The sequence below is a fragment of the Anopheles darlingi genome, chromosome 2, assembly GCF_943734745.1.
Source record: "Anopheles darlingi chromosome 2, idAnoDarlMG_H_01, whole genome shotgun sequence".
NCBI lineage: Eukaryota > Metazoa > Arthropoda > Insecta > Diptera > Culicidae > Anopheles > Anopheles darlingi.
Genome location: NC_064874.1, coordinates 33,647,597 through 33,662,230, shown reverse-complemented (window position 1 = coordinate 33,662,230; position 14,634 = coordinate 33,647,597). Strand labels below are relative to the sequence as shown.

Here is a 14,634-nt window from a genome sequence, read left to right as displayed (position 1 = left end):
CAAAAAAAAAAATGAATAATTTTTTAAGGGGTCCCTTCACGTTCATCTTCTTCTCGTTAACAGGAGTTCGGCTCCGTGTGGGAACTCCCCGCGGCAGTTAGAGTGGCGAGAATCGAGATTCGCAAGCACACACACACACACACACGCAGAAGGCAGTGGCACAGTGGCGTCTTGTTGTTTGTTCAGTTGCTAACTAGACGGGCCCCGGGAGCAGTTTTCTTTCTTTCCATTCGCATTGGAATGCGCCCTGTGTGCGACCGTTAACAGAAGCAGCAGCATCAGCAGCACACGGGAATGACATATAGACCAACAGAGACGACACCGGAGTACACCGAGAGACAGTCTCGAGGATTTTCCATCTTTTTATCGTTTTGATTTCGTTGCTCAACCACCGAAGGACGAGGAGAGGAGACTAGGAGTTACCTTCGTAGGACAGTTTCTCGAGGTCGGGGTTTTTCATTGGAGCAACTTTTGCCTTCTCGTCTTCGGTGACTAATTGGTGGAAGGTTGGTTTTGTGTTGCAAAAGTAGTTGTTGGATTCAAAGTGTTGTTACCTCGCGCACTGACACAAGATCCTGATCGGTTGTTGAAGTCTTGGGTTAGCGAGCAACTCTTCATCATTAGGAGATGCTGACACTCGTTGTTTGAGATGCTTCGATCTAGTAAAGCATTTCGCGGTCGTCTTCGGCATAAAAAGGAAACAAATGCCTTCAGCGTTCTTCTGCATACATTTGGGGCATCTCCTCCATTTCGTCGTTATCTCTTTACGGTGGCCTCATTTCGTTTAGCCACTTGTCGGTGGCCACGGCAGCTGGTTTGACAATGTGTCTGTTGTGTGGGAGCGACGGGAAGCTGTTAAAAATCTCATTTACATAATTTAATAATCGTCAACGAGCCTCTCAACTGCCGCTTGAGCATGTGCTGCGCTCTGTGGATACACACACACACGCACCTCATTGTAGCTCAAGAAACCTCCAACAGTAGCCAGCATCCGGAAATAGGAGCTAGATCAACACATCAAGGGGGACACAAGGGGTGGTCCATGGTTTTTTGGTCCGTTCGGTTTGCGAGCCTCGCAATCATCCTCGGGGAAAAGTTTTTCTATTTCTGGCAATTTGGTTCGCGCTTTCCACAAGGACAAAGTAATTCGCCCAAGAATCTACGGCGGAGGAGCATTGTCCCCGTTTTCCGTGAAGGGAAGGTAAATGAAAACTCAAATAAAAAAGGCGCGCGGAAAGGCCTTAAACGATGCAGCAGAAAAAAAGAAAGGAAGAAAGGATCCCTCCGGTTTTTTCGTTGTTTATCCCTCCTTGCTGCTGCTGCTGCTGCTGCTGGGGGTTAGGTATTCTATTTTGACCGAGTTTGACCGACGTCCCGTGATGGAATACTTTCCCCGGCCAAGGAAAACGGAGGAGTAAAAAGAAAGACAATCGGACGAGGAGGTCGAGACAAAAGGGGGGGCGAGTGACAGCATGCTCCGATGCTCATTTATGATGGTTTAAATTTTCATTAAGTTACATTCTTCAGCCTTCGGCCAGAGGGCCAGGAACGGTTAGCTGTTCGTCGTTCTTGCCTTTCCACCAATGTTTCCAGGTAGCGATGATGTGGACGTTATTTTGAGCCCGGGTGCCTGGTTCACTCTATTTGACTATCGCTTTGTCGCTTGGCATGGGCTATAGCGGAGCGTTCCTCTCCGTGGAATGAGGGTTTTTTTGGTGCGGTGCCCAAACGCTGGGTGTCCACCCGTCAGGTGAAGGAATTGAACAATGCTGCAGGCGTTATTTTTCTGACACCGAAAGATGCCGAAAAGATCCCGCAGGACTTTTTGGCCCCCTCAAGACAGAAAAAACAACACCCTCCAAAATTATTCCATCCTTTCGTGGAAGAGAAAGGTTTGACCTTTGAACGGAAGCCCCCCCCCTTTCCAGGAGGAACGTGTCGATATTAAAATGTGGAATGTATGAAGAAGTATCGGAACACAATCCGGGCATTCCACCGCTGCTGGAACCTATCGGATGACAGAGCAGAGGATTGCCTCATCCGTCGCAGGTGCCGGACGACGGATTGAATCATTCTCCGAAGAATGTGGCACCGTTTGGTGATTTATCGGGCCCCTCGGAGGGGGAGGGTTGAGGTTAAACTCTGTGGATCGGGGGATTGGAACCCCGTTCTCGCGGACGAAAGGCATCATAGTCATGATGTCATGCAACGGCTACGAACGCGGCGCTGACGGTGATCATCGTGACGATCGTCACCTTGCAATCGTTTCAAGGTTTGACGCCGCGGTTCCAATGGCACCAATACCAACGCGGCAACGTGCGACTCGTTCACGCGTGGTGTTTGGTGAGGCATCGTTGGATCATCGAAAATTATAGAAACCTTTAGGAGAAGGCTGTGTGAAGGGGGTCTAGTTGCTTTATGACCGTTCAAAACGGAGACTCATTTGTTATCGAACATGACCTTACATCATCGCCGTTTCGCGGTTGATTCTCCGTCAACCGACGGCAGCTGCTGTCAGCAGAGGGGACCCGGGAAGACGGATCACCCGGTAAACGAGGGGCACCGTCGAGGTCAAACCAATCCCTTATCCTTTATAAAAAAAAGAGGGAGATCACCATCTATACCGCTGCTGCTGCTGCTGCTGAATAATATTGAGACTTTCCGTTTAAATTAACAAAAAGAAAAAAAATCAAAATGGAAAAAAGGAGGAATAGTTCCCGGTTGCTTGTGGCCTACGATATGGTGAGAAAAGGGTATAGGGTTGACCGAATTGAAGAGAGGAGTCAGCAACGTGGCCGAGGGTGATTAAATTTTGCTCGACCCGCTTTCTTCAGTTCGATCGTTCGGCGCAAAGACGCAATCACAATAGCGGAGAGGGGGCGTGGAGAGCATCATATCTTCTGGATCAATAGTAGTAGCAGGGAGTGACACACCACCGGAGTGACCTCGACAACCGGGCCTCGCCCTTTCCCGTCGCTGACGTTCCTATTCAACTCTGACCCCCTTTTCTTCACATAAACTAGAAAAGGGTTTGAATGGGAGTTGAGATTAAGTTTTCTTTTCATCATCTTTGATTGAATTCAATGTTCAATGTGGGTGTTGGTGTCTTCTTCGCCGCTCTTCGCTTCTTTTCTTTCCTTCCATCCATCCTAGCCAGCCAGTGAAGCGAAATTAATTCCTTTCAATCGACGCTCACAAGCTGTGCCCCTCTCGTGCGCTCTGTCTCTGTCTCTGGGGACGAGAATTTGTATGCAAAATGCGGTCGGTTTCTTTTTTTTTTTTTTTTGGTGAAACACTGGCACCACTTTCGGTGACCAAATTATGGACATAAGCAAATGGCCAGAAACCAGACGAAGGGGAAAAGGTGTTGGTGACGAAAGGGACGGAACAATGTTGTGCGCCCAGATTGCTGTTGCTGCCATTGGACTTGGGGGGCCGGACGCCGGCTTGGAGTTGGAGTTGAAAGTAATAAAAACCAAAACACACCCCGCGCCGAGAGAGCTTCTTCATCATCGAGCAGCTCTTTTGTGTATTGCTCTGGCGAAGGAAAGAAGGAGACGAAGAAGCTGGGCCTTGTGCTGGGCCCTGTGCTGGGCCTGGTGTCCGATATCGTTCGAGATTGGATTGGAGAAACAGTTTTACTTTTAATGTGTTTCAACGCGCGCTTCAATCGGGTCGTTATCGTTCATGACCAAACGGCGTTGGCCGGCCGGTCGGCGCTGTGAGTGAGCTGCCGAACCAAACCCAAGTGCTGAGTAGTGCACCCGTGCATAAAGGCAACCCGTCACTGTCGCAAGTCTTTCTCGGGGTGTGTGTATTAAGATACAATCTGCAAAATTAGGGCGAGGAGAGTTGAGTTTAAATGAATAGATATTAATTAACTTTCTTGTGCGCTCGTTGTTAAAGCAGACGACTAACTTCGATGACTCTTCGCACGCTGTGGAGCATTAAAAGGAGGATTTCGTTTCTGAATTGATTACTAAAAAACAGAGCCCTCGAAGCGGTTGTGCTGTTAAAGGTTAAAGTGTGATTTGTTGACAAACATTTTTTTGTTGCTTTGCACAAGAAAGAGCATTCGAAAAATGTTGCCAATTGCTACTCGCAATCGGTTCTTGAAGAGGTGTGTGTGTGTGTCTCAAAGGACATCCTTTTTGAGTGTGACCATAAGAGGTTCTCTGTTGTTCCCGGAAGAGTGACAGATTCTGCTGAGGGCCTCTGAACGCGCGGCCCTTAAGCACTACTCCCGGGGTGAAATGGCAAGTGCTCTCAAGTGTGAGTGAGGTTAGAGGTGGTGGTTAGTCTAACCTTCGTTTGTCCTTCTCGAGTGCTTCCGGTGACCTGCGAAACGGATAGCCGCTTCTCCACTCCCTTCAACGAGACACAAGACATTTTGTTTCAATTTATTCCCCGTTTCTCCATTCCATCGGATCCACCTGGCGAAGAGGGGGAGGGAGGGATTTGGCATCCTCACCTCTTTTTGTGAAGGAGGAACCCCTTTTTAGGCCACGCATCGGCTTAGGTCATCCGTGTGATCTCTCGTGTCCGGTGTTGTGACGTGTTGGTGGTCCGCTGGATTCCGGGCAAAGTGCTTCGGCAGAAGGGAGGGAGTCTTCTTCGTTGAAAGGATCGAAACACTCGGCCTTCCCCCTTTTATGCGCCATCCTTTTGCCATCACCGACCGACCAACCCTCGACCAAGATGCTTCCGATGACGATGATGACGATGATGATGATGCGTTTCCTGTCTATCGCGAGTGAATGCCACCGGAGCCGGATTTTCGAGAGGAAAAGGCAAATGAGATTCAATTTTACTTCCTAGCTAGCTCGCATGGTATCGCTCAGCAACAAACAATCTGTAGCACAACAACGTCAACAGAGGCAGCAACAACAGCAACAGTAACAACAACAGGTGGAATTCCCAGAGGATGAGCTAGTAGGTTGGTTTATCGGTTGGTTGCTTGGTGGGCGCCAACTGCCGCCGGGAAAACAGGATAAATGAACCCATTAGAAGACGAAGATACGATAATAGATCGAAGCACTTAGCCACTTGCCATCGGCTGCCGAGGTACTCAGACGATCTGGTTCCGGAGGCGCAGGAGTAGGCTGCCAGCTCTGGTTTGAATGGATTGTCTGTATGGCTTCCAGATGCAGGAGGAGGCGGAGTCCTTTCGTCCCCCGGTCGTTCGACCTTTATCCCTTACAGCAGATGCTGCTGCTACCCCTGCTTGCTACTAAAGGGATTGCTGGAAGGTAGCAAAATCGCGATCTCTACTATCGGTGACCTATTTGTGGTGTTTGAAGAAGCTGGAGATTTCCTTCCTACCGTACCGTACACCAAAGCGTGCAGCTTCATGCCGTTGGTAGCGCTTTAAGCGATCCCACGAATTCGGTTGGTGATGCCATCGGCACTCTACGGTGCATAGTTGCACTGTATCGACTGTTGTTTGCATAATGAATGCTCATTAAATAATTCCGGTAGGAAGGTTGAAGAAGGCACCTTCGTCGATTGTATATTAACGATCAATTTAAATGATATATCGCCGTCACTTCGGTAATCTTCAAATGTGATATGGAATTACTGCTAGTTCCCATTATAACTTTCGATCATATTTTTTTTGGGATTGATGCGTTGACAATAATTTCTGTTTAGCTGTTTTAATAGATTTTTATTATTTTTTTTTTACTGTTTAGGTTCAAGAACTAGTACGCTTTCTCAACTCCATTATTCGCTTGCTTTCTTTTGCGAAACCGTAATTTGATACTATTTTATCATTTATTGTTTATGGTATTGTTTGCTGCGAAGAGTTTCCCTCCTAGCAATCCTTTTTTAATTTCCTGTACAAATTACAAATTACAGTTCATAAAAACGACTCCTCCCGTAATTCATCAGTAAAAAATACAAAAAATAATTGATCCAACATTATAAGAAAATTAAATTTTAATTATAGCAATTACACTTGCACTTTAATTAGTTCAAATACAGCGATTTGGATTGGTAGCAATACGAGAAGCACCAAGGGGTAGCAAGTGTATATGTCAGTCTGCATTGTTCGTGGTGATTATGAGTAAACACTCCATCTTCCTTCCGCAAACAATCCAGATAGAAATGAAACATAAGCTCGTGGTGAAACCATAACCAAAAGCATGTTTTGTGCATTCGTCCAGAACAGAGAAACCCTGCCAGGCGTAACATATACAGTTATATTTGATATCACAACCGACTGTTGTGCTAAATTCCTACCCTTTCGTCTAGGCCTTTCTTTATGCCCTATCGCACACTCACTTCGGCTTCGATTATTAATCCCTTCTCGGTATCCCGTTCAGTAATGCATCATAATCTACGACTTAAAATTCCTCCTGCGCTGAAATGCCGTTTCACAGGACGGAAACAATGTTGCAACAGCTACAAACAGTCCTGTTGTCGGCCAATGTCGTCCATCTGTCCGGCGTACGTCGTCCGTCAATTAGCATTCGATAGGCAACCTGTTTCATTTCGAGGTTAATTTCGTAACTGCGCAATGGCTGCAAGATATACGATGTACGGCAACCGAATCAACCGAGTCAACGCACTTCCCACAGGTCTTGCCCACTCGAACTCGAAATTGGAAGCTCCGCATCATGTTGTTTTAAACCCAGACACTAGAAAACTAACAAATACTAGCCCAGCAACAACAAAGTGTTCATTAACAGGCCATTGGTGGTGAGGGTTGCGGACAACACAAAAAGTTCTCAAAAAAACCAACCAACGCGGCCACTTCCGCCACTTCATTGACGGGGTTTTGAGCGCGCGGTTGATGAGGTGTTATGCAAATTCGCGACTGTACGACTTGTTGTCAAATGGTAAAAGTCAACAAAACCTGACAGCAAGCAGAACCCTCCCACCACCCCCTGTTTGGGGTTGCTGGTGGTGCCTGCGCCTGTCAGCAGTCAGTTTGAAGCGCGAAGCCTCAATCTAGTGTGTGCGTGCGCGCGTATCGCTTGGTTGACCCGACGGTGTTCCGTTCGTTCATGATCACGGAGTGGTGTGGTGCTGCTGTTCCCCACCTTTCCCTCTCACAGAAAGGTTGCACGCTCCGATGATCCGCGCCTCTAGTCTGTTCCATCCGGTTTCCACGAAACGATCAGTCAAAAAGCAAGAAAGAAGAAACATAGACCCAGAGAGCGAACTAGAGAGAGAGAGAGAGTGCGATTGTGAGCGAAGGGTTGACTTGAACTTGTGGGAAAGGGGTAGTTGCGGTGCGCACAAGGTGAATCTTCGCCAACGGGGAGCGATCCGGAGGACCGGAGGCAGAACTGGCCAATTTCAAGGTTAAGTGCGCGTCACGCCATTACCGTCGACACAACCACAACCACGTTGCACATTCGAAGTAGAGGCACACAGGCACTAGCACCACCAGCTGCCAACCGGCCGGCGTTTTCCAATTTCACACTCAAACACACACACACACACGCGCAGACACATTGCCTCGATGAGCAAAAAAAAACCTACGATCACTCGTGGAACAGATCGTTTCGCTTGTCCGCTTGTGTGCTTGTGTTGGTGAAAATCCAGCGACGCGTATCCGTTGCGTCATAGCGATGTGGAGGGGGCTTCTATGCTTCTCTCTATGCTGCAGCCGAATGATCGAGCGATCGGTGATCGTGAAGATGGGTGATCGAGATATGCAATGGAAGATCGATGATCGGATCTGCTCGTAATCGGTTCGTTTTTTGCTTTAAAATGTTGCAGAACTTATGGGCTTGGTCTTATGGGTTTCTGTCACTTCCCGCTACAAGAACCGCCATCACTTTGGCAAAGCATCGGGAACCAACCACGCGGGAGAGAGCGTGTTTATGATGATTGCCAATAGATACACCTCAGCTGTGTGTTCGTTTTGAGGAAGACGGAACCCGGTGTTTAGATCGCTCGCCCGCCCGTGGGTGTGTGTTTGTGATGAGAGGAGACTAGACAGAATTGGAAGTAGTAAGAGAAGCGCCCAAGACGAACGAACGAACGGACGGACAGACGGAGGTCAATGGCCCCGCACCACCACCGATGTTAGTTCAGAATACCGATGTGCCTGATCACCACGACACGGGGAACACGAATTTGCACAACCGACAGCACATTCCAATCAGTCGCGATATGTAAACCGCGGTTACTATAGGCGAATCATCATCATCATCATCATCGGGCAACGATGGCCGTCGTGGTTTTCCAGAAGTTTTCTTGTTGTTGTTTTGCTTGCGATTAGCTACGGTTGTGTTTAGCGAGATCTATCGAACTTGGCATCGGGCTTGGTGGTTTTTCTTTTACATTTTATCTCGAGTTTGACGTAGATCGAATGGGAAAAATAGAATGGAAACCATCCAAAGCGTAAGCTTATCTTGTCAGTCTCGTGGTATATCGATGTCATGCGGGGTTGATCGTTGAACAATTGGCAAAACTTCTGTTTCTCTCTCTCTCACACACACACACACACACACACACATTCGCAGACACATGGATGTGTTGTCCGAAGTTTTGCCTCGTTTTTCCCTCGTTTTCCAACCATTTCTCTTCTAGCACTCGGCACTCGGTGCCCGGTTCGTTTGGAAAGGCATCGAAGATAGTTAACTTCTGCCTTTCGCATGTTGCATCAACAGCAGAACGGAGCGTGGAGCGGCGAGGGCTACAGGTGACTGTGCCACGTCGAGGGTGTCAGTTCGAGTTTCGATTTCAATACGTTTTGTTAGGTTTAGTAAGTAGCCCAGCCCAGTCGGTCGGTCGCTGTTTCTCGCTGTCGTTCTCGGCTGTCACGGCTAGCATCCGGCAATTCACGATGCTTCGGCCACGGTCCCCACCCAGTGCCTTCGAGAAGCTGCTTCCTCCCTTCGAAACTCACTCTGTTCCCCTTTCGCCGGACGCTGGGTTTGGTTTTGTTCTCAGCTTTTGCAGCGGCGAGAAATGGTTTGGCTGCTGGCATATTATCTATGCTGTGGTATCTTTCACATGACGACCGAGCGCGAGACCGAGATAATTGTATGCGGTTTTGCTGCTGGTAACACTTTGTTTCATTAGTAAAATGGAATCGGTTCGCTTGTTGTACTTTTTGACAAGAGGTTTTTTGTTAATTGTTCAAATGTTAGCTTCAAATGTTTGTAAAAGGGAATACTTTTTCCACCATTTCAACAAAGAATTCCACGTTGTTCTATCTCAATTTTCCAACATTCTGAATTTGTGTTCTGTTCCAGGTATCTTCTCCGTTTATTTGGTGAGGTCACATTGATTTTGAACCGACTTTCTATTTGTTGGACCATTTTATGTTTTTAAGGCCATCGCTTTAAATGCGTTCTTCCGATGCAAGTGTTTTGTTTTAGAATTTGTTTACAGTTTGCGCAACGGTATAAGCATTTAATTGAACGAGCAGCACTGTCTTAATATTGGCGGTTGTTCAACTTGTATTGCCATAAATATGAGTTTTCGAAAGGATAATGACATTTGTAAATTTCTCTTCATCCTGACACAATGTTACACTATTTAAAATTCATAGTAAAACTGCAAAATAACAGATTTTTGTCAAAAATTGGACATGTACAATTGAATTTAGATACAAGCGGCATATTTATGTGATGTTTTATTCCCATCCAAAAAGGAGCTTTTCTAAAATTGTATTTGAATCACTTGCTTCCTATTATTCTAGAGTTTGTTATAAAAAACGCTTGATGTTTGAAGTTACCTATTGATAATCACTTGGTGGAGTTAAACATTGTTTCTTCATTACAATCACCATCTGCAACTGCAGACAGTTCCATCATTTTCGAATTTCATTGCTTCTGCACTTCCTTCCTTCCTCGTTCTCTCGCTCTGTGTATGTCTCCGCATGCACATCATCGAACATTCCATTACAATGAGCAACCGCAAATGTTGCGACAACCGGGCGGGCGGGCGGGCGGTTGACTGGTAAAGCTGGAATGAATAATATCTCTCTCTCTCTCTGTCTTTGGCTGTTGCGACACCTTGTCCCGGCGGGGAAACCGGTTCCTTAGTCGGCGCTGGTCATCGTTAAATAACATTTCGCCAAACCGTTCCCCATCCTTCCAGTACCTTCCGGGCCTGCGCTGCATTACACTGGTCCTGTTCGTGGCCCACCAATGGCCGACCGGTCCCGGCCCGGTGCATCCGATCATCATGCCCCGGTTTATAGCTCAAGGCTTTGCGTTCGCCATCGCTTCGCGAGTCCTCAATTCGCGGAATATTCGGGTCAGGTTTTGGTACAAGCGACAACACGCACTAGGGAATGCATTCCACCAACAATTGCAACAGTGTGTGCGTGTGTGTGAGTGTGTGTAGCGCTTTTGGTGGTGGACCTTATCATCCGGTCCCGGGGATTCATACTTTTTTACGATTCATTACGGTTGGGCCGGAACTTTGGTTGTTTCATTTTATGCAATCAGCGGCTATCAGCAGCTCCAGCGCGCGGTTGCGGGGTGGTTTTATGCTAGTCTGCCCGCGTTTGTCTCGTTCACTTTCGGCCTTCAAAGAATTACTTTGTTGTTGTGTTCCCCTGGTGTTCCGCCACAACCAACATTCCGCATTCGTAGTCCGTGGTGGGTTCGCCTCGAAGTGCGAAAGGCGACGATGCGCTTTCTTCGTTAATGCTCATCGGTTCATTATGATTAAGGGAACCATTTTTCGTTTATGTTTTTACGCTTGCTCCGGGTTTGCTTCGTTTACGACAAACTCCGGTCGATCCGCCTCGAAACCTCGATGCAAGTAGTAATAAGCGCTTTATCATTTTTAATTTGTGAAAAGTGTTCTTTCATTTGTGCGCGTCGCGTCGCGTCCACGCCCCAGCGTCCAGCGTTTGGCCATGCGCGCTTAATCCAAGCTTAATTTCTCATCGTAATGTCTCACTGGGAAACCGACCGGGACGGGGCGGGACGGGGGTCCAGCCGAATGGTTTATCGAAATAATTTCGAGCGAAAAACAAAACGAGCAAAACCAAAGGCGGAAAACTAAAGCCAACGTTCCACTGTTCGCAAGTCCAATCCCGGGTTGGCGTGTGGGTTATGCTGTATTACTGGTTATGGTTATGTTTCGATTCCCTTTTTTTTCTTCCTCCCCTCTCGTGCTATCGGTGGGTTATTGGGGGACTGAAAACATCGTTCTGACAGTGGGCGAGGGTGGTCCCAAGGGTGGTAGCCAATACCCGGCTGGCTGCTGGCCCCTATCCTTTCTTTTCGCTCCCGGAAAAGCTGTTGCCGCTTCTGCTGAAAGTTGCCTTTCGTTGCTTTCGGTGGAGGGGTTTTGTGGTTTTTTTTTTCGCATTCCGCTCGCGAAAGTAAATTAATTTATGCAACAGGATTTAAACGATTTATTGCCAATTGGAATGCGCCGCACGAGCCAGGAGGAGGAGTAGGTGGAGGCGAAGGATTTGTTCGAATTCGCTCGGTTGCTCACGAATGCCAGTCGCTGTAATGCTCGGTTGTTGTTGAAGTGCTCTTGACGTCACAACATGTTGTGCACCCGCCATTGGTGATGGTGGTGGTGGAATTACGGTACGCGATGCATGTTTTATGCTGCACCGAATGTTGCATCCCTTCGTTTACCTCGGGTTCATGTTTTATGCAAACATCTTAATTTGTCGATAATTGACAGAGAATTCTCGGGGGCGGCCAGAAGTGACTCTTCATTAGCGTAGCTTTGACCCAATCTCACACCCATCACCAGTTGGTGCTCTTGACATCACATCTTGAGTGCGCTCCACTCCACGCAAACAGAAATGGCTCTCACTTTAATAAGTTGTCAGATGAGAGATCAAAGGGTAAACAGTAGCAGCAGCAGCAGCAGCAGCCAACGAATTGCATTATAGCAGCTGTCGGTTTATGGAATGTCGAAGCGTGGAGCGAGAGGCAGAAAGCAATGGAGCAGTGTCAGGTTTGAGCTGTTAGCCGAGGGCTTCTGATATTGATAAGCCGATAATTAATCGCGTGTTTCGAGGATATTCCCCTCTCCATCATCAGCACATACGTAGCATCGAAGCATAAACGCTCGATACTCGTATGTAGTAGCGCACGCTTGGCGAGAAGGAGAAGAAAATATAAAACAACCTCTTCCCTGCAGCGCTTTGCGGATATGAAGTGCATTAGTGTGCACCACTGGGATGCGCATCCACTCCCGGGTGGGATATCCTGGGAGCTAAATCCGCCGCTTGGAATGGAACCCAGAACGTTCGTTAAACTCTCGCGAATCTCTCGTGTGTGTGTGTGTGTGTGTGTGCTTGAATCCGCCTGACGTGACTGATCCTTTTCCAACCCCCAACACTCGAGGGTGTAGTTGGTTTAAGGATAATTTCTTGAGTTTGATGGCCGCCGAAGCCGCCGAAGCCGCATCATCCGACGGCATCATTTCGGTGCGCATTAGACGCTCGGGATATTCGATATCCAATTAGCCGGTGGCTGGTGTATGTGTGTGTGTGTGTATTTCGGTGTGGCCACTGCCACGTATGGCTGCGCAGGATACTGAATTTGCCAGCATGAACCCGGGTTGCTGTTCATTAGTCTGTGTGTGGGGCACTCGAACTATCTGACATCTGCGCGGTCTTTCTGACGCCCTTGGCGAATGGCAAGTTCAATGGATTGGCCACTCGCTTACTGCCTTTGGCTATTCGTACCGTACCACTACTACTACTGCTACTACTTCTCTCCTCAATTTGGTTCGAAAAATCCCAAATTCCTCAAATTTATCGGCAAAAGGAATGTTGTGGCGACCGTTTTTAGGGCTAATTAATTTATCTGTTTATCACCGGGCCCGGGCCCGGAAAAGTTAAAACCCTCTCCCTCTAATACCTACAAAACAATAAACCGCATGATCATGTTAACATTCTTCTTGTACCAATTTTTTTTTCACAAATATTGTTGTTGCTTCGTTACTTCTCTTCGCACACAGGTAGAGGCCATGATGTCCTGCCCCCTGCCATTACCATTGCCACTACTTCCACCAACATTGCACGCAGAGTTCTCCCCGGTGCACATCGGAGTTAAGGTAAGTTACTGGTGTTTAGTGGAAAGAGAGAGAGGGAGAGAGATCGGTTCAAACTTTCCGATTAGGACGCTCCGGGGGAAAGGGTGGGCGCTGGCGCTGTGGTGATCCGACATGACCAGTAACTGGGGCCAGTGTCTATGTAGTGCTGGTCCCGATATCACGGATGGCGAACGTCAATTATGGTCGGTGAGCAGTCGCAGGAAGGAGTCGAGGGAGAGAGAGAGAGAGAGCGGCAAGGGAGGCAAGCTACATGCGCCTCGGTCGTTGTACCACTGGGGGCTAGACACGTTGCACACTGACACACAGCGTGGTGCTTTTCCTATTCCGAGGAGGAAGTTCTCATTCATGTACAGATCCATTCTACGGCCATCGGTCAGGCGTCTCTCTCTATCTCTCCGATAAAAGGGAGCTTTATGTATGTTAAGGGGTTTGTGGTTCTATGGATCCGCGGTCTCTGTGTGTGTGTGTGTGTTAAAGACAGTATGGTTTGTTGTTGTTTCAGTGGATCAGAAACATGAATTGAATGGAATGGACCTTGAGGCTAAGCGCTAAGACGAAGAAGAAGATGCTCATAATTAGTCGTTTCTTCGGCTGATGATGATCCGCACTGCTTCGGCACTGCTTTTATCCTTATCGCAAGATCTCACTACGGTGCTTCTGCTCCCCTAAGGGCGTTCGCTGTCATCCGTACAAGACGCCGCTGCTCATGACGGCGATGGCGCCGGCGGTGGCCAACTAATCATGATTGGAACTATACCAGGGCCCGGGGTACTAAGCCCACAAGCACAAGACTCATCTGTCTTCTGAGCCTGTAAGTGACACACACACACACACACACGCGCGCACGTGGCCACGCTCACGTGGAGTCCCCAAAGTGATTGACAAAAAGTTTCATCCCCGCGTCAAAACTATTTTCATAATGTATTGAATGGAAATCTAATTAGGATCGCCCGGAGTAAAGGGAGTGGAAATGAAGTGGAAGGTGGTTGATCCATTATCCCCGACCAGGGGGAATCAATCTTTTCTCACACCATACACACACACAGCACTACTGATTGAATCGTTTGCTTGGCATCTCATCCAGCAGCGCAGCAGCGGAAGAAGCAAAATTCAATTTCATATCTTCTAGCTAGGCGCTAGAACTCGCGCTAGGCGCATGTCGTCGATGGTAGCAAAATCTGGTGACAGTGAACAGCGCGAAATTGTCGAAAAAAATACCAACACTGAGATCGGGTGCGCGCGGTTTGTCTCGCGGAAAAAGGTAGATTGCACTCCGATTTACATATTCAATTTTGTAAACAATTTTTACCCCAGCCTGGGCCAGCAGGTGTTGTTCCCGGTGTGCCATCTTTGGGAACGGCCTTTTGGGGTTGACGCGATCGTAACGTGATGGTTCGATGGATGGATCGATGGCGATGGTTTCATTCACGGGATCAACTTTTCCCATCATGATGACTGAAAAACGAAGCCCTGACGTGCCCTGGATATGATTGATTTTCGTGATGGAAAAGATTAGAAAAAGGCCTCGATGATATGGTTGTGGTTGGTTGGTTGATGTGGATGTGTTCGATGGAGCTAGAAAGGTGCCTGGTTATGATAGCAACGTTAACGTTTAGAATGAGGTTGAAA

At 47.8% G+C, this 14,634-nt stretch overlaps 1 protein-coding gene across 8 annotated transcripts in view; it reads left to right on the top strand.

Annotated features, from left to right (window-relative positions):
• Positions 1-14,634, top strand: part of LOC125949124 (polypyrimidine tract-binding protein 2) — a 229,430-nt gene that overhangs the window by 43,183 nt on the left and 171,613 nt on the right. For all 8 annotated transcript variants that reach the window (XM_049675866.1, XM_049675865.1, XM_049675868.1 and 5 more), the window contains one exon: positions 12,910-13,005. In XM_049675866.1, the coding sequence (XP_049531823.1) occupies positions 12,919-13,005 (87 nt within the window). In that variant the 5' untranslated portion in view covers positions 12,910-12,918. The remainder of the gene's footprint in view (positions 1-12,909; positions 13,006-14,634) is intronic.